Here is a 23,781-nt window from a genome sequence, read left to right as displayed (position 1 = left end):
ACCTCACTTTGTGCACGGGGAGATTGTCATGCTGAAACAGGAAAGGGCCTTCCTCAAACTGTTGCCACAAAGTTGGAAGCACAGAATTGTCTAGAATGTCATTGTATGCTGTAGCATTAAGATTTCCCTTCACTGGAACTAAGGGGCCTAGCCCGAACCATGAAAAACAGCCCCAGACCATTATTCCTCCTTCACCAAACTTTACAGTTGGCACTATGCATTGGGGCAGGTAGCGTTCTCCTGGCATCCGCCAAACCCAGATTCGTCCGTCGTATTGCCAGATGGGGAAGCGTGATTCATCACTGCAAAGAACGCGTTTCCACGGCTCCAGAGTCCAATGGCGGCGAGCTTTACACCACTCCAACCAACGATTGGCATTGCGCATGGTGATCTTAGGCTTGTGTGTGGCTGGTCAGCCATGGAAACCCATTTCATTAAGCTCCCGACGTTGCTTCCAGAGGCAGTTTGGAACTCGGTAGTGAGTGTTGCAACCGAGGAGAGACGATTTTTACATGCTTCAGCACTCGGTGTTCCCGTTCTCTGAGCTTGTGTGGCCTACCACTTCGCAACTGAGCCGTTCTTACTCCTATACGTTTCCACTTCACAATAACAGCACTTACAGTTGACCGGGGAAGCTCTAGCAGGGCAGAAATTTGACAAACTGACTTGTTGGAAAGGTGGCATCCTATAACCGTGCCACATTGAAAGTCACTGAGCTCTTCAGTAAGGCCATTCTACTGACAATGTTTGTCTATTGAGATTGCATGGCTGTGTGCTCAATTTTATACCCGTCAGCAACGGTGTGGCTGAAATAGGCAAATCCACTCATTTGAAGGGGTGTCCACATACTTTTGTATATATAGTATAGTGTATGTTTAGCACATTGAACAAGGTTAACACCGATTATTTGGGGTCTTCAGAAAGACAGAGTATCAATGCGCGTAACATTATCCCATGTCATCGATTTATCTTGATGTCCTCTGATCAGATGTGACAATGTACTCAGCTGTAAATTGCTGTTGGTGTGTATGATTGCAAGACAAAACAACACATATATAAAACAAACACAAAAACAATATATGATTATTTTGAACAATTAGTTTGAAACACAGAGCATAAAGGGGAGGCTGAACAAATGCATGTTTGTCATTTTCTCTTTTTAAAAAGTGCATACACTGCATATTAAATATCAATACATTAAATTAAATGATAGTGTGCATGATTACATTGACAAGGCTGTAACAGATATAGGCACATTGAAGTATCAGTTCATGTAAGCCTTGTGCAGCGATCAACATTCTTCCCTAGGTTTTCAGATGAAAATAGTTGCTTTGGCACATTCCCTCCGATGTCTGCATGACGAATGGCATTCAAGACATCTGAAACGGTAATGGAAATGATTTGGGTTAGTGCTGAGTTGGAAAACATAGTAGTCTTCTTGGCCAGAAAAGGGCATTCTTTGAAATGCATCAGTCATGTTAAAGTTTAAGTTCTACTAACGATAATAAAATATTGACTGGAAATTTCCATACAGTGTTTCCAGTAGTGGTGAGTGAGTCATTAGATTGTATTTTAATAACAACATACTGTATCAACAACGTGGCTATCAATCATACAAGTAATACACAGACATGTATAATAGTATACAGGGATTCTGATCTTCAGCCTACATCCCATCCCTGCATGTTCTTAACTTGTACTTCTATCTTCAAGATGTAATGAAACCATTTGAAATCGTACTGAAAATAAAGCACGTCAGAATTGAACTACTTATTATATGTAATCACTTGATACCCTAGAAACTCATCATAACATTATATAATTAATAAAACAACTGTTGAACACAAGAAGAACTCTAGTCGGTGTTTAATGCTTAGAAAAAAGCATTACATCAGATTAGTTTGAACACTTACCAGCTATAACGGTGTCTCCTTTTTGTAATTAAACCCAGGGTCAGATCCTTCTATCTGCAGTTTCAGGACTTGTTTAAGGCTCAATTCAGTCTCCCCTATAGGGTAGTTCTCCAGCACATCCTGGTGTCCTCTATTCTGTACAGTCCTATGGACAGAAACCCTCCCGAGGAAAACCTGATTGCCCTGAAGATGGTAGTTGGGGTTGGTCATAATGCCATTTCGCTTCTTCTCTGCAATGCTCTGCTGTTGGATGAATAACTGCTCTTGGGTCAGCCCCCCTTCTGGCTGGGTGGAGCCACCAACCATAATCTTACAATGAGGATCCTTCACCGCAATGTTCGCTACAGGCTTGTTGAGCGCAATCCTCTTATCAAACTGGGTCATCTCATATTCTAACACCTGACTCTGGGTTAAGCCAATGCTCTTGAGCCTTTTCTTGTCTCCGGACCCCCCTTTGCTGTTGGATGTGTCATTTCTGGTCTTAGTCCCTTTGGTCGACTTGAGACCTGGCTTAACCTGAGCCCAGTCAAATTCACTTGATGGAGACCCCGGCTGATGTCCAATGGACTTGGTGGTGGAGGAAGGTGACACGATGGATTGTCGGCTACGACTGCGAGGAAGAGAGTGTTGCTGGATTTGCTCTGTGAAGGTCATTCCGTGGAAACTATCTATCGGCACAGTCTGTGCAGTCGCTGTGGACGAGGTGGTTCTCAGTGAGGAGTTCTTAGAACTTTTGAGGGAATTATTTGAGAGAGACGACTTCTGTCTGTCCACGGTAGAGTCAGGAGATTCCGAAGGGGAGCTGAAGGCGTGGAGAGGACCGTTCTGTAAACCACGTCCAGATGACTGCATATCTCCAGCTCCCGTGCTGCCAGAGCTGTTGGATTTGATTGTGAGGGACTGCATTTTCCCAGATACAGAGAGTGGGGTTTTCTGTTCCATTGTGTGTACTGGTGAAGGACTACAGCCATTAAGACTTGAGGCCCCATACTTCTCAAGAAGTTTAATTATCATTGAATGCCCCCCTTTTGCAGCCACTCGCATGGCTGTGCGTCCAAACTGGTCTGCGTGGTTGGGGTCAGCGCCATGCTCTAGAAGGATCTGCACTACATCTCTGTGCCCCTCTTGGGCAGCAATGCCAAGCGCTGTTGCCCCCTGATTACATGTATGATCCACGTGAGTGCCATTGTCAATCAAGAACTGCACAACCTTTGCGTGGCCTTGCCAAGCTGCTGACTGGAGGGCGGATCGCTTCTCGTTGTCACAAGAGTTCACGTCGGCATGATAGTTGATCAGCATCCTGACCATTTCTACATGCCCTTGCCAGCAGGACACGTGGAGGGCTGTCCTTCCCTCTGTGTCGCTGACTTCCACATTTGCCACATTTTCCAGGAAGTACTCTGCCATTGCTAGCTGATTCTCAAGTGCCAATATGTATAATGTTGGGCGTCCGTCTGCGTCTTTATAATCTATATCAGCACCATGACTCAGCAACAGTTCAACAATATCCCTGTGGCCTTCCAGTGCAGCCACCCTGAGAGAATTCCTCCCATCGTAACCTCTCTGGTCGATGCAAGACTTGTTTTCCAGAAGAATGTGGACACAGTCATAGTGGCCCTCTTGCGCAGACAATATCAGGGGTATTCGACCATCGTTATCCACCTCTGTGCATCGGGCACCTTGCTCAATGAGGGCATCGCATACTTGCCGGTGACCCTCGAATGAGGCCATGTGCAGTGGGGTCCAGCCTGAGTCATCTCTGTGATTTTCATCCAGCCCTCTGTCCAGCAGAGTTCGGACCACCTCTACGTTCCCTTGAGCAGATGCTATGCTCAGAACAGTTCTTCCTTCACTGTCAATGCTGTCTACAGCTGCACCCCAGAAAAGCAGGGTATTGACAACGGAGGCATGGCCCATGGATGCTGCTGCAAGAAGAGGCGTTCGGCCATTGTTGTCAGTGTGATCCACATCAGCTCCACCTTCCAGCAGCAGATCAACTACGTCCACATGTCCTTCATAGGCAGCCACGAGGAGGGGTGTCATGCAGTCTTTGTCGCAGTGGTCGACCTCTGCACCCCTGTCAATGAGGAGGCTTACGACAGAGGCATGGCCTTTACTGGCAGGCACACAGAGAGCTGCAACTGAGAGGGCTGTCCTTCCGTCCACATCTTCATGGTTCACCTCTGCCCCATGTTCCAAGAGGTGCTCTACAATTTCTCTGTGCCCCATGTATGCCGCTGCAATGAGAGCTGTCCTTCCTTCATTGTCTGCTTTGTTGACTTCTGCCCCGTGTTGGAGGAGGTTCAGCACGATGTCTTCATGGCCTCCCCAAGCTGCGGCTCTCAAGGCAGTTCTGCTGTCGGCATCAGCACAGTCAACTTTGGCACCAGCGTAGAGGAGAGCAGACACCACCTCCGAATGCCCTCCCCAGGCTGCAGACCTAAGGGCGGTCCACCCATCATGGTCTGTGTGATTGATGTTTGCCTCACAGCCAATGAGGCAGTTGACCACCTTCGTGTGCCCTTGTCTTGCAGCAAGAGTAACTGCAGTTTGTCCATGGTTGTCCTCCAGCTCCATGTTGGCTCTTCTGGATATGAGAAAGTTCACCACGTCCAGGTTTCCACTGTACGCAGCATTGGCCAGCAAAGTTCTCCCACTAGAGTCACATTGGTTCACAGAGGCCCCATTGTCTAGCAATGTCCGAATCGAATCCTCTCTCTCCAGTGCCTGCTGCACTATGCAAGAGGCATGGTCGTCCTCGTTGTTGACGTGAGCTCCAGCTTTGACCAGAAGCTGCAGTACCTCCTGCTCTTTAGGTATAGAGGTGGAAAGAGAGTCTTTAGTGGGTGTGCCATTCCACACCATCCAAAGAGCCAGGTTGAAAGGCTCTATCTGCAGGTTGGATTTGATCAGATGCAGGGCAAACTCCTGCACCTCCAGTGGTTTGAGCTGCTTGGCCCTGCAAGTGTAACTCATTGCCATCATTCTATGTCCCTCTGCTTCATTACACAAGTACTTTTGGGTACAATGCTTAACATCCAGGAGCCACTCTGCAAAACTGTAGTGAAAGAGGATCTTAGTACTTCTGAGGCCATCGACCAACAACTTGGAGAGGATGTCCATCTTCTTCTGAAAGTCCTCCATGGTGAGAGCCATGTTTTTGGTCCAGACAGCATAGTAAAGCTCCTTGAGAGTAAGCGGCCTGCAAGTTGCGAGGATCACATTGAGGATGGGCTGGACTTTGGCAAACTGCTTCCGGACAAACAGCCTTTGGCAGAGCCACAAGTAGAGGCCATTGAGCGTGCCGGGGATGTCGCGGATCTCTCGCAGCATGATGAAGTTCTCCACCACCCCATCCAGCACGCGCTCCAGGTAGAGGAAGCAGCCGCTGCTTTTGATGTGCAACTGGTTGAGCATCTCGGCCGTCTCCTTGGTAAGGTGCTGGCGAAGGGCCTCCTCCTGGTCGAGCCTGTGGAGGATGTACTGCTGCACGTCCTTGACGATGTAGGCTTTGCGAAGGTCATCCAGGCTGATTTTACGGAATCCTAGAAAATAGAAAAAATTACTTAGTTTACCACATCAAAAGCAATATATTAAACATACATTTCCACTCCAACTTCTTTCCACACATTTCCAATATTAATATGGCAGTGTTACAGTATATCAGAGTAATACAAAGAGGGTATAATTAGTCTTTCCACTGAATTTCAGCACTCATATGAAGATAACTAATACATTTTCCCATGGTGACCCTAAATTCTCAGATAGAGGTCTGACCAGAATATGGATATTTTACCTTTGGAGAATTCTATTACACCAACCTTTAATTTCCTAAGGCACAGACTAATTAGTGGTAAAGCCATGTTGTTGAAATAAAACCTTTCAAATGAATTGAGAGCATGACCCTGGTCTCTGGCTGAGTAATCAGTAAGAGTTCAGCATCAGTATGGCAGATCTTTTGTGAAGGACTATGGAAAACAAAGCCGCTGTAATTGATGCTATAAAAGGGTACTTGATGCAGAGGGCCTTTGATTCTCCTAAGAAAACACAATACTTTATCATTCCAATACATTTAACTAAAGATATATCGATATGATTGCAAAATATACTGAACAAAAATATAAACGCAACATGCAACAATTTCAACGATTTTACTGACTTACAGTTCATTTAAGGAAATCAGTCAATTGAAATAAGTTCATTAGGCCCTAATCTATGGATTTCACATGACTGGGAATACAGATATGCATCTGTTGGTCACAGATACCTTTAAAAAAGGTAGGGGCGTGGATCAGAAAACCAGTCAGTATCTGGTGTGACCATCATTTGCCTCATGCAGCGCGACACATCTCCTTCGCATAGAGTTGATTGTGGCCTGTGGAATGTTGTCCCAGTCCTCTTTAATAGCTGTGCAAAGTTGCTGGATATTGGCGGGAACTGGAACACGCTGTTGTACACGTTGATCCAGAGCATCCCAAACATGCTCAATGGGTGACATGTCTGGTGAGTTTGCAGGCCATGGAAGAACTGGGACATTTTCAGCTTCCAGGAATTGTGCACAGATCCTTGTGACATGGGGCTGTGCATTATCATGCTGAAACATGAGGTGATAGCAGTGGAAGAATGGCACGACGATGGGCTTCAGGATCTTGTCACGGTATCTCTATGAATTCAAATTGCCATTGTGTTCGTTGTCCGTAGCTTATGCCTGCCCATACCATAACTCCATCGCCACCATGGGGCACTCTGTTCACAATGTTGACATCAGCAAACCTCTCGCCCACACAACGCCATACAAGTGGTCTGCGGTTGTGATGCCGGTTGGACGTACTACCAAATTATCTAAAACAATGTTGGAGGTGCCTTATGGTAGAGAAATGAACATGAAATAATCTGGCAACAGCTCTGGTGGACATTCCTGCAGTCAGCATGCCAATTGTATGCTCACTCAAAACTTGAGACATCTGTGGCATTGTGTTGTGTGACAAAACTGCACATTTTAGAGTGGCCTTTTATTTTCCCCAGCACAAGGTACACCTGTGTCATGATCATGCTGTTTAACCAGCTTCTTGATATGCCACACCTGTCAGGTGGATGGATTATCTTGGCAATGGAGAAATGCTCACTAACAGGGATGTAAACAAATTTGTGCACAAAATTTGAAAGAAAATTTTTGTGTGTATAGAACATTTCTTGGATCTTTTATTTCAGCTCATGAAACATGGGACCAACACTTTATATGTTGCATTTATATTTTTGTTCAATGTTAGTAGTTTTGGAAAATAAAGTATGCAAGAAAGACTTTCTTATACAGTACATATCAACATCCTTAAAGCTCAGGGCTCAACTAATTCATTAAAGCTCAGGGCCCAACTAATTCATTAAAGCTCAGGGCCCAACTAATTCATTAAATGACCTCTCCTCACATACCATAGAAACATGCATTGAGACCTGTACTGTAATATATTTGAGAGAAAAGCCACAAAGCAGGTAACCCCTGGAAGAGCGATTTCCATTTCATAGTACACCAATGGCCATAAGACAACACTATTGCTTCACTCATTAACAGACTACATACACAGACAAGACCTTTATAAATAAATCACCATGGGTTTTAATTAATGACCCCACTAATGTGTAGTAGCAATCCTTTCCCAGATAGTGGAAAATAGCTCCATGCCAGACTGCTAACAGACATGTAGGGGGAACTTTCTCCATGTTGAAGCAGTCAGCTCAGGCTACACACCCAAGGGCAGGGGAAGCATTTACGCATAGATGTATTTACTGTTCCCATGGTCTCAGACCTTCTGGGGCAGAGGGGAAACAAGAGACTTGACAGCAACTCGTTCAATGACATATTTCTCGATTCTAAACTAGCCTCCTGCTGTGGGAAACGGGTGTTACATTCCTTTGTTTTATCTAATTGTCTAGATCATCAAAAACAAGCCGCTTCTAAATGTTTCCTGAAGACATGGGCTCATTTCCTGCTGTCTGGGTTAGGGTAACCGGGTTATTTAAATGTAGGTACCTTAAACACACCCACATGATAAATAAAACAAACATTCCAAAGTAGGGATCTCAGAGGGTTCTAGACTAATGACAACATTTAGACACAATTAACATGCTCAGAATCAATCAGTGCCATTAATACTACAAACTGGGTTGCTTTGATTACATAATCAACGTTTCTCTGTGTACAAGTATCACACACTGTCGCAAAGCCTGTGGCGTTGTTCCCTCCATTAATAATTCTATGCAGAAAGAAGACTATGAAATCTTATCCCACACAGAGGCAATGGAGCCACACCTGTAGCGAAATGAGGCACACCCCTCTAATCATTGCCATTGTAGCTTTCGATACATGAAACTGGCAGTACTCATACAGATACGATAAAAACCAATCCTTGAGGAATATAAACAATGTTTCATACAAGTTATGGCTAACAATGTTCGACATGATAAAATTCCATTCCTAATTAATACAAACACTGTGATAACAGATGGTTATCTGTGGTACATTACCATTCCATGCTTTAACGGAAACGACAAAAAACAATGCAGCTAATCTGTCCTACATAATGTCGTCACTCATAACAGAGTACAGTAGGATCATCATAATATTACTTAGAACCCAATGATCCAAAGCCTCTGTGTGTCAGTCAATGTTTTTAGCAACAGAGTATTTTCCGCTGCCTCTCCCATGACCTGTGGCCTCCTGCTCCACCTCAGCCTCATTCTCCACTAAGCATCCGGGAACCCTTCTGCGGAGACAGGAAACCCACTGGCCGATAGGAGGAAGAGGCCATTAAGAGGGTGGACTGAACGATATCTAGGACAGATTACCTAAAAGTCTATTTTAGCCAGCCGGGAGACTTTGCCTCAGCATGTTGTCTTTCAAAGGTTGTCTTAATGTTTGATTTAGATGTGTGTAACCCGCCATCAGAATATCAGTGAATCAGACTGCGCTGCATGGCAAATTGTAGCAGTTATTTTTATTTCTCTAGACAACAAATACACTCCTTCTCTCCTACTGTTTTGAGATTAGTGTCCTCCCCCAGTTCCTACATAGTAGTTCATATGTACATTATGAACACTGGTGATGTGGAAAACTCAAGGGGAGGAAAAGAGAGACAGCAAGTTAACCACAGCCATCTTGAAATAGAGCATTATCCCAAAAAAACCTTTAAAAACATTTCCCGAGGCCCAGAGAAAGGAAAAGAGAGAAATGAACAAGCATGGGCCTACAGTCTGAACACACCAGAGGCCTTTTCATTAAATTACTATAAATGGAGGAAGCTGACCTAAAATTTCCACTTGAGTCATCACAGACATCACTTCATATGGCCTGAAACTGCTGTGCAGTCATGGCAATATCACTGTTCTCCTCGTGTGGCACAGATGAGCACAAGAGGAACTTGAGGCAACAACTTCGGCTCATTGCAGTAGCAGATGTAGTCACTAGCTACACAATTAACTGCTATCAGAAGTCTGCATGACTCATGTTGCACAGGCCTTCCAAGAAGCGTGTTTTCTTTTAACTGCAGGCAAGGACATGATGCCAGGCCTTTACACTTTTCCAGGTCAACTGGACCACAGTCAATTCTAACTGGGGGGGTGCAACAGTACGAGCATGGATGGCAGGGGTCTGAATAGAGAGGGACCGCTAACCAACCAACAACTGACACATTTATCAGGCAAGGGATGCAGCTCTGAGTACAGCTAGCTGCTGCTCGTTACAGAACTGTATATTAGCCACGAGAGACAGCCCTATGCACAACGAGGAACTGTTTTCAGATGACAAATGAGGTAGGGTGTGTGTGTGTATGTGTGTGTATGTGTGTTTGGAGTGGGATGTGGTTACAGGTTTTGACCCATGGACCTGGTTCTGACCGACTGCGTCTCAAATTTGTCACGTTCTTCGCGAGCCACCATCTTAAGTCATAAGATCCAAAAGGTAAACAGAAACCCTAGCTCTTCTCCTCTAGCCTGCCGTAAACCCCCACTCGACAAATGGCTGTCCAACAGCTGCAGAGTTCTTAGCTCCAAAACTGAACACGGCAGCCTCCCAAACACAAGTATGTGGGACGAGACTCTGCTCAAACCATCTGTAGACAAATAAGTCTTAAAAAAGCTCCAGTTGCCTTTTCATTTTGAAAAATGTTTGCTGCACGCTCCAACATTGATTACATTAGATAAACGTTAGTAAACTGTGGAAAGATGCCATAGTCTATTTGTTATTGAGAAACGAAATATAGATGGAAGTTGGTATTTATGAGAATAAGTCTCATATTAAGTCTCATTTAAAAGAAGTAAGAAACGCAAACTGTAAATGTAGTCAGGTTTATTTGTTGGGAGAAACAGAACTATGTAAATTATTTCTGTGCCATTTTTGTCCTTACGCGGTATCCTGACATGAGAAGCAGCATTAAACGTGCCACTGGAAAACGACTACATAAACATTAAAACAATGAATTTGCAGAGCGTAATCCTGGCGGCACAAGCATGAAAGGGTCTTGTCCGAACGTGTCCTCTCCTGAATTTCAAACGCGAGAGGAGACCTTCCAGTTAGACCTGTTGTGGTAACTGAATGGACTGGGGCACACTGATAGGTATACACGTAAGGCCCTTTAGTACAGCCTAGTATTAGTCTACAATCTAATGGTCCTATCAAGCCACCTGTATGAAATCGCATCACACCATCAAGGATGATTTATGTGAAACACTGTAGAGCCTACAGACTGATTAGGGGAGATAATTAAACGCTGTAATCCAGATACTTTGAATGAAGCGAACTACAGGATAGTGGTATGAGATGAATTCATACAACGGGTCACTAAATCTACAGCTGGGTTTCTCTGTGACATGAAGCCTCCTTATTGCATGCAGCTGCACCAATGACTAGCCTTTTTCTCCAGATTACATTTTGAAAGCCTGCATTACATTTATGGAGATACTACCATGTTTCACAACTAGGGCCAGACACTTTTCCTGACCACATGACATAACCAGTAAAAAAATTGTTACCAGAAAGAACAGTATTGTTTTGGTTACATCTTGCCATGATTGAACTCTTAATAACCTCATTTACATATTTTGTATTTTTTTATTGTCATTTAGCAGACGTGCTTATGTAGAGTGACTTACAGGAGCAATTACGGTTAAGTGCCTTGCTCAAGGGCACATCAACAGATTTTTCACCTAGTCGGCTCGGGGATTCGCACCAGCGACCTTTCAGTTACTGGCCCAATGCTCTTAACCGCTAGACTATCTTCCGCCCTTTTTGACCCATCCTCATGATTTTCTGCTCTCCTGCACAGAGTAATGTGTCCAGTCTTGGATGCCAATCATGTTTTATTAGCCATCAAGTCACTTCAAATAAACCTGTATCTGCTATCGGCGTGAAGCAGGGAGTCTGGAACCATTTTGTTCAGCATGTCCACACACCAGATTTAAAGCTCAGCCCATGGAATGTTCACAGAGCTCGCTGTAAAATCAGGTACTTGCAAAGTTATTCTTGGCATGAGAGTCGGAGGCAGTCTGGCATACCACCCTGTCTTTAGCACACATTACCCCCCGTTGCAAGGCAAACTATTGGCGTGCCGGGAATTATAGGGCATTTATTTTCCTCAAATCAAATTAAGACCTAATTAAAGATCCCTGTATCGAAACGGGAACCGACATGCCTCTCTATACAGAAACCTAAAAATAATACTAATCTTGTTATATGAAACTGGGATCATTGGCAGGGCCATGCTGCATACCAAAGGCCATCACCTAGAAGGAAAAGAGAGTTCTTCAACCATGTCTCGAGTCATGTTTCTGCGGTGCAGCACCAAAGGTCTTATAGATACACAGACACAGAAGACCTGTAATTTGCTTGGCTGTCAGACTGCTCGTGGTAAATACAGCATTCAGAGGGATTATGGTTATCTTCAGCGCTGCCAAGTAGCGCTCAACACGCAGACCCAGAGACTAACCAGCATACAAACCTGATGCACAATCTGTAAACACCAACTCAGCAACTATTAAGTTAACGGCCACTCTGAAGTTAGTAGATAATTATAACCTATATCTTATTATGGTTAACAATTCGATGGCCTCAAAGGTATTAGACTGTGCAACCAAAACAAACATATCTAAATAGTCATAGAACAACTTGATACTATCATTTTAAGTATATTTTAGTCCATTGAGGCTATGCATCCTGTAAGCAATACCTTCCTGACAAATAAGTGGTCCACATATCTAGCACTAAGTTATTTGAATGGTCACTTCCACTGACATCCCTCCCATTTCTAATTATTTTACATAATCCGTACTACATCCGAGCTTCCTACATCTATGACAATATGTAATGAAAGTGGAGCCTGCTGGTTAATGATAGGCCGTCCAAACACCATCTTCATTCCTCTTTGGGGAGCATTCCACTCCTGGTGTAGAATAAATAAACAGTCCTCGATGCTTTATAGCCGTATTTGTGTTGTCAGCAGGCCAGAATATAGTGAGGCCTCCCATTTGCCTGAAAAAGAAGAAAACAACTCCCAGCATGGTGACCTTCTTGTGGAGGGGTCCTATGCTCTGCAGCCCCTCGTAACCAAGCTTGGGTCTGCAGACAAGTGCTGGTCTGAGAGCTATGGTGGGGGCTGGAGGGGCCTGCTATTTTCATTTCTGGTCAGTGGTGGTAAATCAGGCCTGTCACCTGGCCTTGGTGCAGAGAATGGTCCATTCACGGCCGGAGCAGAGGAGGAGGAGGCACAGCTCCTCACTAGGGTGGCCTACAGCTCCTCACTAGGGTGGCCTACAGCTCCTCACTAGGGTGGCCTACAGCTCCTCACTAGGGTGGGCTACAGCTCCTCACTAGGGTGGCCTACAGCTCCTCACTAGGGTGGGCTACAGCTCCTCACTAGGGTGGGCTACAGCTCCTCACTGGGTGGGCTACGTCCTCTGGGCTACAGCTCCTCCTAGGGTGGCCTCCTCACTAGGGTGGGCTCGCCCCTAGGGTGGCCTACAGCTCCTCACTAGGGTGGGCTACAGCTCCTCACTAGGGTGGGCTACAGCTCCTCACTAGGGTGGCCTACAGCTCCTCACTAGGGTGGGCTACAGTCTCTCTCTGAAGAGACGTGAGAAGGAAACAAAAGCTGCTGATTAAAACCACAGTTTCAGAGAACGGATGCTGCATAAATGGTGACACACGTGTGGGGGGAGTAACAAGTATGTATGTGGTAGACATTTGTTATGGGAAAGATTGGTGCTCAATAGCCCAATGGATAAATGTTACCTCGATAAAGAAATGAACAAGTGGAACATATTATTTCCCTATGGAGGGCAGAAGAATGTCCCCTGGAAGGGTTTAGGCTTTCAGCCACCACTCCTGGGTGAAAAAACTGAAATATGCCTGTCTCAAAATCCAGTTGCTATACATAGCCAAAAAGAGAATACCATACTGTGTGTGTGTGTGTGTCAGCCAATACTCTACTGAGAACTTTATTGGGCAGATGGTATCCATCATTACAGTTCTACTGTACTCAGACAGGGCTGCATCATGCATTCTCAATCCGTTTTCACATGATCAGTCAAGACTAAAATGTTTCAGCATCAACAGGATGCCCGCTGTTTACAAAGAGTGCAGCGCAAATACAGTAAGGCAACCGGACAGTCCGGGAAGAGGCTCTTTCAGCTTCCATCTTAAACCCTGATCATGTTAACCTTCAAGCCAAATCTATTGCAGAGATGTTCAGCGAGAGAGTTGTTAAAGTGATGAAGATATCCGCAATTAAAAAACAAGTGGCTGTTTCTGTTTAAAAGGCCTTTCCAGGTCCCCCTCTCTCTGGTCTCCTTTTGCCGGAGGCCCAGTTAAATTGGCACAGATTCCACCCGGCTCACAACCAGAATTGCTGCCTAAGAGTTTCCACTTCACTTCTCCAACAATGGCAGTAGCACAGAGAACACAGGGGGGGAAGTCAACCTTTCTACCACAGGCCTTCTGACACACACAAACACTTTAGAAAAGCAGCCTGTACAACCTTATGCGCCTTAATAAAAAATAAAAAATAGGAGAGAGATCCAAGTTTGCACCTCAAAAAAAAGAAAAAAAAAAAGAATCCTTAATAACTGAAATCCTTTGAGATACTTCAGAGCCATGAAAAAGTGTGTTTCCCCTAATAAAATGAGTCAATTTCTATGGTAACCCAAGTTTCAACATTTTTAGGGATACCATCCAAAATATTCTCTAGGATTATTTGAGCTGAATGGTGGCCTACCCAATGACCTTTAGCTTTTAAATGACCTTACAGTCAGAAGTCGTTCCCCAAACTTAATCTTCACTATATTCATAAGACCGCAAAGTTCCCACAACCACAAAACAGTGTGTACTGGGCTACAAACACCTCCTCCGCTCAGAACAAAAGGGTTATTTCCAATAGGCGCATGCGGTCGCTTTGCAGAGAGCGTGACGCTGCACTCTGGCAGTACTCTGCCAACACAAACTGGCCTTGTAAACAATATGGAGGACTATTTTTAGTGTGCGCTTGGCCTCATCAAGCTCTACAGGAATTGTGAGTATTCGCACAGCTGTTAAAATAAGTGGGTGTGTCTAATGGAAGATCAAGTAAGCGTGCATGTGTGTGGGGGGCTGCAGAGCTGAATGGTTGCTGATGGTGTGGAAAACGCACAACACTGAACACAGACTAAACAAAAACGAATTACTTGACTACATCAAGAAACTCTGAGTTTGCTTTCTGTGTAGTTCTGTGAATGCTACACCTATTACAGCTGTGAAACTCAGAAGCACAAGCCACTATCGGGTGTAGACTGATTCTGTGACTGATACAATAGCTAGGAGCATTTCAAAACACATATTGACATGTTCATTTTCCATCTGCAACAGACGGGTAAAACGTATCTCCCTGTTTTTATTATTATGTCAGGCGTTTAAAGTGACAGTAGGCTATGACATGGGCTTGGCCCTTATCAAAGAGACAACAAAAGGGAAAGAGAGAAGGGAAGTCAAACAGAAAACACGAGATAACTGTTGTTTATCAGATTGTTCCATGGTGAATCTTCCTCTCAATAAAACCATATCAAAACAACCAAAAGACAGGGCTGTCTGTTTAAGCAGAGAGAAGCATGTCATTATTAATATCACTATTAATTATATCAGGAAGCAACTTCCTGATAATGCTTCCTGATAAGGATTATCATGTGGGATTTACATTGGTGGCATATACCAGCAGTAATTCCATCACCAACCTTTGTTGTCTCATGAAATCCACTGATACGGATCTATGGTTGGGGGCAATCACAACTTTCTGATAACTTTCCGCTCATGATGAATGGAATAACCGACAAAGCCTTCCACTCATGTCAATGTGTGCAATGTATCTGTGTGTTCTGTGGGCAAAGAACAGTACGGAAAGGAGACATGACAGAGCTATGATTCATCGGCTGCTATGTTCGGTTAGATCAATACTGTTAGGCAGGGGGTCCAGGTCACTAGTGTAATGGGAAATTAATGCCTCTGCAGACCTTCCAGCAACTGTTACATTTGATTGTCTCAATGCAATGCTTACATTTCAATTTCATATCTATTTTATGTCCATCGGAATTGGCATGGCTGGTCCACACAAGGGTCAAAATATTGATTTAAGAATCCTCTCTCAAATTCCTGCTCATGTTATCGACGTACAAAACATAACACTGCAATAGAGGAGCTTCAGGCAGGCTTCCAAAACCCTATCCCTTCACGATTCCAAAAGTCCTTTACCGTGCTCTAAGTTAGTGTTTTCATACAGCGTATGTAAATATGATTGAATCTCTCTAGACGTTTCTTGAGTTGTTTGCCCAGCTTATTAATATTTGCAGTTATTTGGCAGAATATGAATCAGTACTTATGAATCTTCTCCTGCCCACAGCCAGTAATACATACCTAAACTAGCATAGCATAGGAATTCAATTCAGCAGAAACCCTAATTGTTATTGGCAACCACTTTCTGAACAGAGCACAGAATAAACAGGGCTGTTTTAAATTGGGTTTTACATAATGTTTCAAGCAGCAACAGGAGGGCATCCGAATCCCCCACATGTTGTGTTTGGAGAGCTAAAGGGGACACATAACAGTGCAGGCTCTGTGGAGGGTATTACACCCACACTCTCTCTCTGGCTTGATTAATGTTACGCCAACCTCTCTGCTCATCACCCAATAGAGGGCTGGTATTCTGACAAATAGATAATGGCCGCTAGTTCGGCTTGTCATAGCACATAGAGCAGTAGTCGTTTTCGCAAGACAACGTGATATTTAGGTGTTCTGTGGCAGGACCTAATCTTTTTAGCATTTCATGATGCTCAAATCTATAGCGAATTAGCATTCGCTGAGCCGACGAGGCGGGAAGCACAGCATGACATGTGCTTTGTTTAATAGCTGCCGAAAAGGCTGACATTTATCACGACACGTAATAGAATAATCTGTATTCCAGAAGAAAATGGCATGACCTGCTCAGTAAGAGTTTAAATATAACTGAAAAGGCATTTTGCTAGGATTGCCTTGCAGAAGACCCAAGGGAAATCCATATATCTCTTGAGAAACATCAGCTTAATGTATGCAAACTAAAGCAGTTAAAAGGCTGTTTTCTTCTTCAAGACTAGTGTCAATACAAGATGCCAAATCCCCGTTAATTGTTTGTTTGTGTGGCCATGTGTGCTGTCTAAAGGGAACAAAAATGTGTTCTGCGATACATTTTCCATTCTGTGAAAAACGACTCATTACGTAGTGAATATACTAAACAACACATCCCAAATGCTGTATATAAGCCTCACCATATGGATCCCAAAATAAATAGAAAACAAAGTATTTCAAAATCTGATGAAAACCCTATCACCCGACCCGAAAGGTACCCAAACAAATTTACTCAGACCTGTGAACAGTTTGGTGATGGCCTTGTTCTGTCGGCGTGCTGAGCAGATGAGGAGGAGCCAGGGCGGGAGGAACTCGTGGTGGCTGGCCAGGAGCTCAGCAATGGTCCTGGGTGTGCCTGAACCTGAAGAGCTCTGTTCCCCCTCACCCAGCTGACATCCTTCGTCGATAGAGTCTACCAGGAGGAAGAGGGCCTGCTGAGGTGGCTTGGCGCTCAAGAGTGGGAGGAGAACACACCTGTAGGGCAAAAGAGAAGAGGAAAGATTTAGAAATCTCTCTGTGCACCTAACATTTCCCACAGCATGCTGATACTGTTGAGGAGAGGTGAGGATGATTGCCTACCTACAACAAAAATAGATTTAATGTCAGTCTGTATCAAACGTTTGACTGTATCTTAGAAACTGTCTCTCAATCCACAGTTTAGCTTTCAGGCCCTTGACAGGCCTTCACAGTGCAAATGCATTCCCCAAAACTGAAACCTGCAGTACAGATAACACTGCATATAGACTGTATAACAGTGCATATAGACTCGATCCTCTAGATTTTTTATTAGCCGGCTGCTGAGAGAAAATGTGAGAGAAAATAACTGAATTTCATCTGAATTTCAACTTGAAAACAGACAGACAGGTCCACATGAATCAAATGAAGACAAGCCATGCTTACATAGCCGACAACTGTCTGGAATAGCCAGGGGAATAATTAGAGAGTCGTTAAAAGTCCCTGTCAGTGTTTGAGCCTACAGTCATGGTCAAAAGTTTTGAGAATGACACAAGTATTGGTCTTCACAAAGTTCGCTGCATCAGTGTTATGAGATATTTTTGTGCAAAGCAATGATGACGGCACGTGTTTCCTTGCAGGTAACCATGGTTAACAGAGAAAGAACAATTATTTCAAGCACCACCCTCCTTTTAAAGCTTCCAGTCTGTTATTCTAACTCAATCAGCATGACAGAGTGATCTCCAGCCTTGTCCTCATCAACACTTTCACCTGTGTTAACGAGAGAATCACTGACATGATGGCAGCTGGTCCTTTTGTGGCAGGGCTGAAATGCAGTGGAAATGTTTTTTTTTTATTAAGTTCATTTTCATGGCAAAGAGGGACTGCAATTAATTGCAATTCATCTGATCACTCTTCATGACATTCTGGAGTATATGCAAATTGTCATCATCAAAACTGAGGCAGCAGACTTTGTGAAAATTTGTATTTGTGTCATTCTCAAAACGTTTGACCACGACTGTACACCCACCCATTAAAACAGCCTGGATGCACTGTGAATAATGTACAGCATTAAACCACATCAACACTCAGCTATACTCACAAACCCAAGGGTTTAAATGCTGCATTGACCTTGAAATAACATAAGCGTGCGAGCCAAAGGGGAAAGTGAAGATCCCATTTGCTGGAATGATAATGCATAGTATGACTGTGTGCATAAATGCTATGCCCTGTATTTGTTCCCGTTATTTTCCAACCACATGTTTGTGCTGGCAAGACTTTAGTGCCTGTGTACAGAGCTGCTATCCCAGCCTGATTTCTGTCTTGAAACTGTTATTTTGCTGTTGTAAATTCCCACTACCGCTAAAACAGCCCTTAGTTATGCATGCCCTCGCTGATCCCCAAATTAGAGCCTTTTAAATTTTACTTTAAGTCAGACTGCAATTCCAAGGGCTTAGCAAACACTTTCCAGCCAAACCTGCCCTCCAAACCTCTATTTTCCAGCAGCTCATTTTCTGAAGTGCAAGAAAGGGAGGGCTCCATCATTACATCGCACCATCTCAGAGAAAAATGGCTGATTACCCTTTCTGACGACTGCAGCCCCACGTCGAATCTGCAGTACAGGCAGGGAAACCAGCCAAGACGAATGTCAATCTGCAGAGTTTGTGTGCTCCAAACTACTGCAGAGACAAACAAATTCACAGTGACAGCAATGCGGGCCTTGTTACGAGACAAAGAGCCATTCTTTCCCTAAAAATCAACTGCTTTCAGAACTGTTGACAACTGACTTTCCTGCAGGAAGGGGACAGGGGCTTGAAATGAACACAACAATGGGCTGGGTGCCAGACTAACTTCCTAAGTACCTCAGCCAATGAGGAGTGTATTTGTGACGCATCCTGTTCCTCAGACCTTAACACCAACTATTTGGGGTTTTCCTATTCTGTCCTCGACATATGCCAATAGCTGAGGCCAATTTTCATTTTGAGAAAGAAAGAGAATGTGAAACGTGCCTAATGCACCCGCCATCTGTTGTGCTGCGGTCCCCATCTTTCACGGCCCAGCCACATTGTGCAAAGTGTGTTTCACTGCGATGTTTAGTGAAGATGTCTGGGCCGAAAGGCAGCACTGGGCACCGTGCCCGCGTCTTACAAATGTACTGAGCTGCTTTTATGGAGTGGGCGCTGAGCCTGAAATTTCCCCCGTCATACAATGGCGCAGGGAGACTGGCTCAAGTCCAATATACATGTCCGGCCATGACACCATTCTATTAATGGCATAGAGCTGCAGATGAGTCAACGACTCACTGCAGAGACCCCATTGAAAAGCAATAGCTACTAGCATTCCACAGGGCTCAGTGGAAACCGAACGAGACTCTTCGTTAGGAGAATACATTTGAATGGCGCACCTGGATTTCTTAATTTAGAGACTCCATTTAGCCTGCTCAGCTTCTTTGCATAGTCAGGAGAGCTTAGCAGAAAAATACTGCATGACAACAGCTGACTCATGCCCCATCAGGGGATAGAAAGAGAAAAAGCAACCAGCCCCCAGTTTGGAAAATGCACATTACTCATTTATACCTTAAAGTGGAACAGCTGGTCTGGTATATTGTTTTCTGCCTCCAGCCATTCAGGATTCAGTTTCAATGACTCAATATTTTGGAAATAAACCGAACGAATGTCAATACAATCAAACTAGCAAGGACAATGATCACAAGTCAGTCATAATGTGGCTAATAGGCTAGGTTATCTATTTATGTAGCTATTTATTTAGCGAGCTAAAAACACAGAGCCTAACATTAGCTAGACTAGCTAACTAGCTAGCTGCTGGGAGGATGTCATGTCGTTGGGTGAGTGGCCGACTCCCCCATATAGTTTTTCTGTGGCTACAGCTAGAGATGCATGTTGGTTAGCTAGCAAGAAATGTGAATCACTTTGCTAGCTAGCTATGTTGAACTTGAACGACTTATCCACAGTTAGCATATCTCTTAGTTGTCAATCCAATGTATTTGGCATTGATCAAATGGATGGGGAGGCAGGCAACTTCCCATTCATTATTAAAACGTCAGTTGGCAAGCTGCAAAAGGACAAGCTTCCCCATCGTTTATCAGTGCAATTTTGACGGCCAACTACAAGCTGAAAAAGTTAGATTTTAGTTAATCTCGCTCTGGCTAACATTAGTTGTTGATCCTGTTGTTGATGTGCATAGGGGGTGGAGAGAGCCTACCTTTTCATGGTTGTTTGATCAATACAACTGTAAAGTTCCCAAATGTAAGAGACTCCTGTGGTATTTACATATTTGTAGAAATCCATTCAGGTGTATTTTGTGGCTTTTGGCGAATCCGTTCTAATGATCTAAAGTCGTGCATCTGCTACTGCCTGTAAACACACAGTCCAGTTCAAAGTGAATGATGGCAGGCCCGTGTGACAAATGGCTTATTTACATATAGGCCTACTGTAGCTCTGATTTAGCTATGGCACCCCGGTCTGTGTAGACTCCAGTCCTGGACAAGACTAGAGCTGACCCCAATTAGTCAACTGGTCGATTGTTTGGTCGATAGGCTGTTGATCGACCAATATTTTTTTGGGTCGAGCAGTAGCAGTTATATACAGTGCCTTCGGAAAGTATTCAGACCCCTTGACTTTTTCCACATTATGTTACATTACAGCCTTATTCTAAGTTTTGATTAAATAAATAAAAATCCTCAATCTACACACAATACCCCATAATGACTAAGCGAAAACAGTTTTTAGAAATGTTTGCAAATTTATTAAAAATAAAAATAAACTTCCTTACATAGGTATTTAGACCCTTTGCTATGAGACTAGAAATTGAGCTCAGGTGCATCCTGTTTCCATTGATCATCCTTGAGATGTTTCTACAACTTGATTGGAGTCCACCTGTGGTATCAACAAATTTTGGCAGCATTGAAGGTCCCCAAGAACACAATGGCCTCCATCATTCTTAAATGGAATAAGTTTGGAACCACCAAGACTCTTCCTAGAGCTGGCCGCCCGGCCAAACTGAGCAATCGGGGGAGAAGGGCCTTGGTCAGGGAGGTGACCAAGCACCCGATGGTCACTCTGACAGAGCTCTTGAGTTCCTCTGTGGAGATGGGAGAACCTTCCAGAAGGACAACCATCTCTGCAGCCCTCCACCAATCAGGCCTTTATGGTAGAGTGGCCAGATGGAAGCCACTCCTCAGTAAAAGCCTGCCTCAATGACAGCCCGTTTGGAGTTTGCCAAAAGGCACCTGAAGGACTCTCAGACCATGAGAAACAAGATTCTCTGGTCTGATGAAACCAAGACTGAACTCTTTGGCCTGAATGCCAAGCGTCACGTCTGGAAACCTGACACCATCCCTACGGTGAAGCATGGTGGTGGCAGCATCATGCTGTGGGGATGTTTTTCAGTGGCAGGGACTGGGAGACTAGTCAGGATCGAGGGAAAGATGAATGGAGCAAAGTACAGAGAGATCCTTGATGAAAACCTGCTCCAGTGCAAGAAGAAGGGGAGTGTGGCTAAGATGCACAATGCAGGTCTCTCTCCAGAATGCACTCTCTCCCGCCAATTTGTGCACATTTATTGTTTCATAACTTCATTGTGTGAATTGTTTGCGTTGTTAGTGTCTATCAATTCCCCATTACATACACTACATACAAAAGTATGTTGACACCCCTTCAAATTAGTGGATTCAGCCACACCCGTTGCTGACAGGTGTATAAAATCGAGCACACAGCCATGCAATCTCCATAGACAAACATTGGCAGTAGAATGGCCCATACTGAAGAGCACCTTTCCAACAAGTCAGTTCATCAAATTTCTGCCCTGCTAGAGCTGCCCCGGTCAACTGTAAGTGCTGTTATTGTGAAGTGGAAACGTCTAGGAGCAACAACGGCTCAGCTGCGAAGTGGCTCACAGAACGGGACTTCCGAGTGCTGAAGCGCGTAGCACGTAAAAATCGTCTGTCCTTGGTTGCAACACTCACTACCGAGTTCCAAACTGCCTCTGGAAGCAACGTCAGCACAAGAACTGTTCGTTGGGAGCTTAATGAAATGGGTTTCCATGGCCGAGCAACCGCACACAAGCCTAAGATCACCATGCGCAATGCCAAGCATCGGCTGGAGTGGTGTAAAGCTCGCCGCCATTGGACTCTGGAGCAGTGAAACGCATTCTCTGGAGTGATGAATCACGCTTCACCATCTAGCAGTCCGACGGATGAATCTGGGATTGGCGGATGTAAAGTTTGGTGGAGGAGGAATAATGGTCTGGGGCTGTTTTTCATGGTTCAGGCCCCTTAGTTCTAGTGAAGGGAAACCTTAATGCTACAGCATACAATTACATTCTAGGTGATTCTGTGCTTCCAACTTCGTGGCAACAGTTTGGGGAAGGCCCTTTCCTGTTTCAGCATGACAATGCCCCTGTGCACAAAGCGAGGTCCATACAGAAATGGTTTGTCGAGATCGATGTGGAAGAACTTGACTGGCCTGCACAGAGCCCTGACCTCAACCCCATCAAACACCTTTGGGATTAATTGGAATGGCGACTGCGAGCCAGGCCTACTTGCCCAACATCAGTGCCGACCTCACTAATGCTCTTGTGGCTGAATGGAAGCATGTCCCTGCAGCAATATTCCAACATCTAGTGGAAAGCTTTCCAAAAAGAGTGGAGGCAATTATAGTAGTAAAGGGGGACTAACTCCATATTAATGCGCTCCTGTCAATGTTGAGTAAGGACGCGCACCTGATTACAGATAGAAGTAGGCCTATAGGCTACCTGGCCTGCGCGCAAATGTAGGCATTTATGTGCCCATTTGGGGATCTGATAGTATTTCTGATTTGGCATAACGCACCACCACTAATGAGCTGTGGAGCTTCTCAAAGTAATGTTTTCTTCACCTCAAACAGGAAGCAAACAAAGTCTGTTTTAACATCCATTGAATATTACAATAGTTCCTCAATGTATTTGAAACATCTTTCTATGTTTTGATAACCACAAAGCGTGAAAGGGAAAAATGTCATGCTCTTATGCGCTGGAAATAATAAAATAAAATAGGCCTACCTGATTACTTCTTATCCCTTGCAAAAATAGCCTACAGCTTTGTCTGTCCCGAGCTCACTGGAGTGGGAAACTCTGAGGGCCCAGAATATTTTATACAATGTTGCAAGTTTGCTTGCGCAAGCTTCGGGCCGGACACAAGTTAATAGTTGATACTTTTCAAGTTACAGTGGGGAGAACAAGTATTTGATACACTGCCGATTTTGCAGGTTTTCCTACTTACAAAGCATGTAGAGGTCTGTCATTTTTATCATAGGTACACTTCAACTGTGAGAGACGGAATCTAAAACAAAAATCCAGAAAATCACATTGTATGATTTTTAAGTAATTAATTTGCATTTATTTGATCACCTACCAACCAGTAAGAATTCCGGCTCTCACAGACCTGTTAGTTTTTCTTTAAGAAGCCCTCCTGTTCTCCACTCATTACCTGTATTAACTGCACCTGTTTGAACTCATTACCTGTATAAAAGACACCTGTCCACACACTCAATCAAACAGACTCCAACCTCTCCACAATGGCCAAGACCAGAGAGCTGTGTAAGGACATCAGGGATAAAATTGTAGACCTGCACAAGGCTGGGATGGGCTACAGGACAATAGGCAAGCAGCTTGGTGAGAAGGCAACAACTGTTGGCGCAATTATTAGAAAATGGAAGAAGTTCAAGATGAGGGTCAATCACCCTCGGT

General features: G+C 44.2%; 1 protein-coding gene across 2 annotated transcripts in view; it reads right to left on the bottom strand.

Moving 5' to 3' along the window:
- Positions 1-798: 798 nt before the first annotated feature.
- The window catches only part of LOC121541783 (ankyrin repeat domain-containing protein 50-like), a 38,373-nt gene continuing 15,390 nt past the window's right edge, over positions 799-23,781 (bottom strand). For both annotated transcript variants that reach the window (XM_041851084.2, XM_041851092.2), the window contains exons 3-5: positions 16,823-17,058; positions 1,914-5,458; positions 799-1,379 (exon numbers count right to left, since the gene is read on the bottom strand). In XM_041851084.2, coding sequence (XP_041707018.1) covers positions 1,917-5,458; positions 16,823-17,058 — 3,778 coding nt within the window. In that variant the 3' untranslated portion in view covers positions 799-1,379; positions 1,914-1,916. The remainder of the gene's footprint in view (positions 1,380-1,913; positions 5,459-16,822; positions 17,059-23,781) is intronic.

This window comes from Coregonus clupeaformis, chromosome 3 (assembly GCF_020615455.1).
Source record: "Coregonus clupeaformis isolate EN_2021a chromosome 3, ASM2061545v1, whole genome shotgun sequence".
In the NCBI taxonomy this organism is placed as follows: Eukaryota; Metazoa; Chordata; class Actinopteri; order Salmoniformes; family Salmonidae; genus Coregonus; species Coregonus clupeaformis.
Note: the sequence above shows the minus strand (reverse complement) of the source record. Positions and strands in the feature narration are given on the sequence as shown.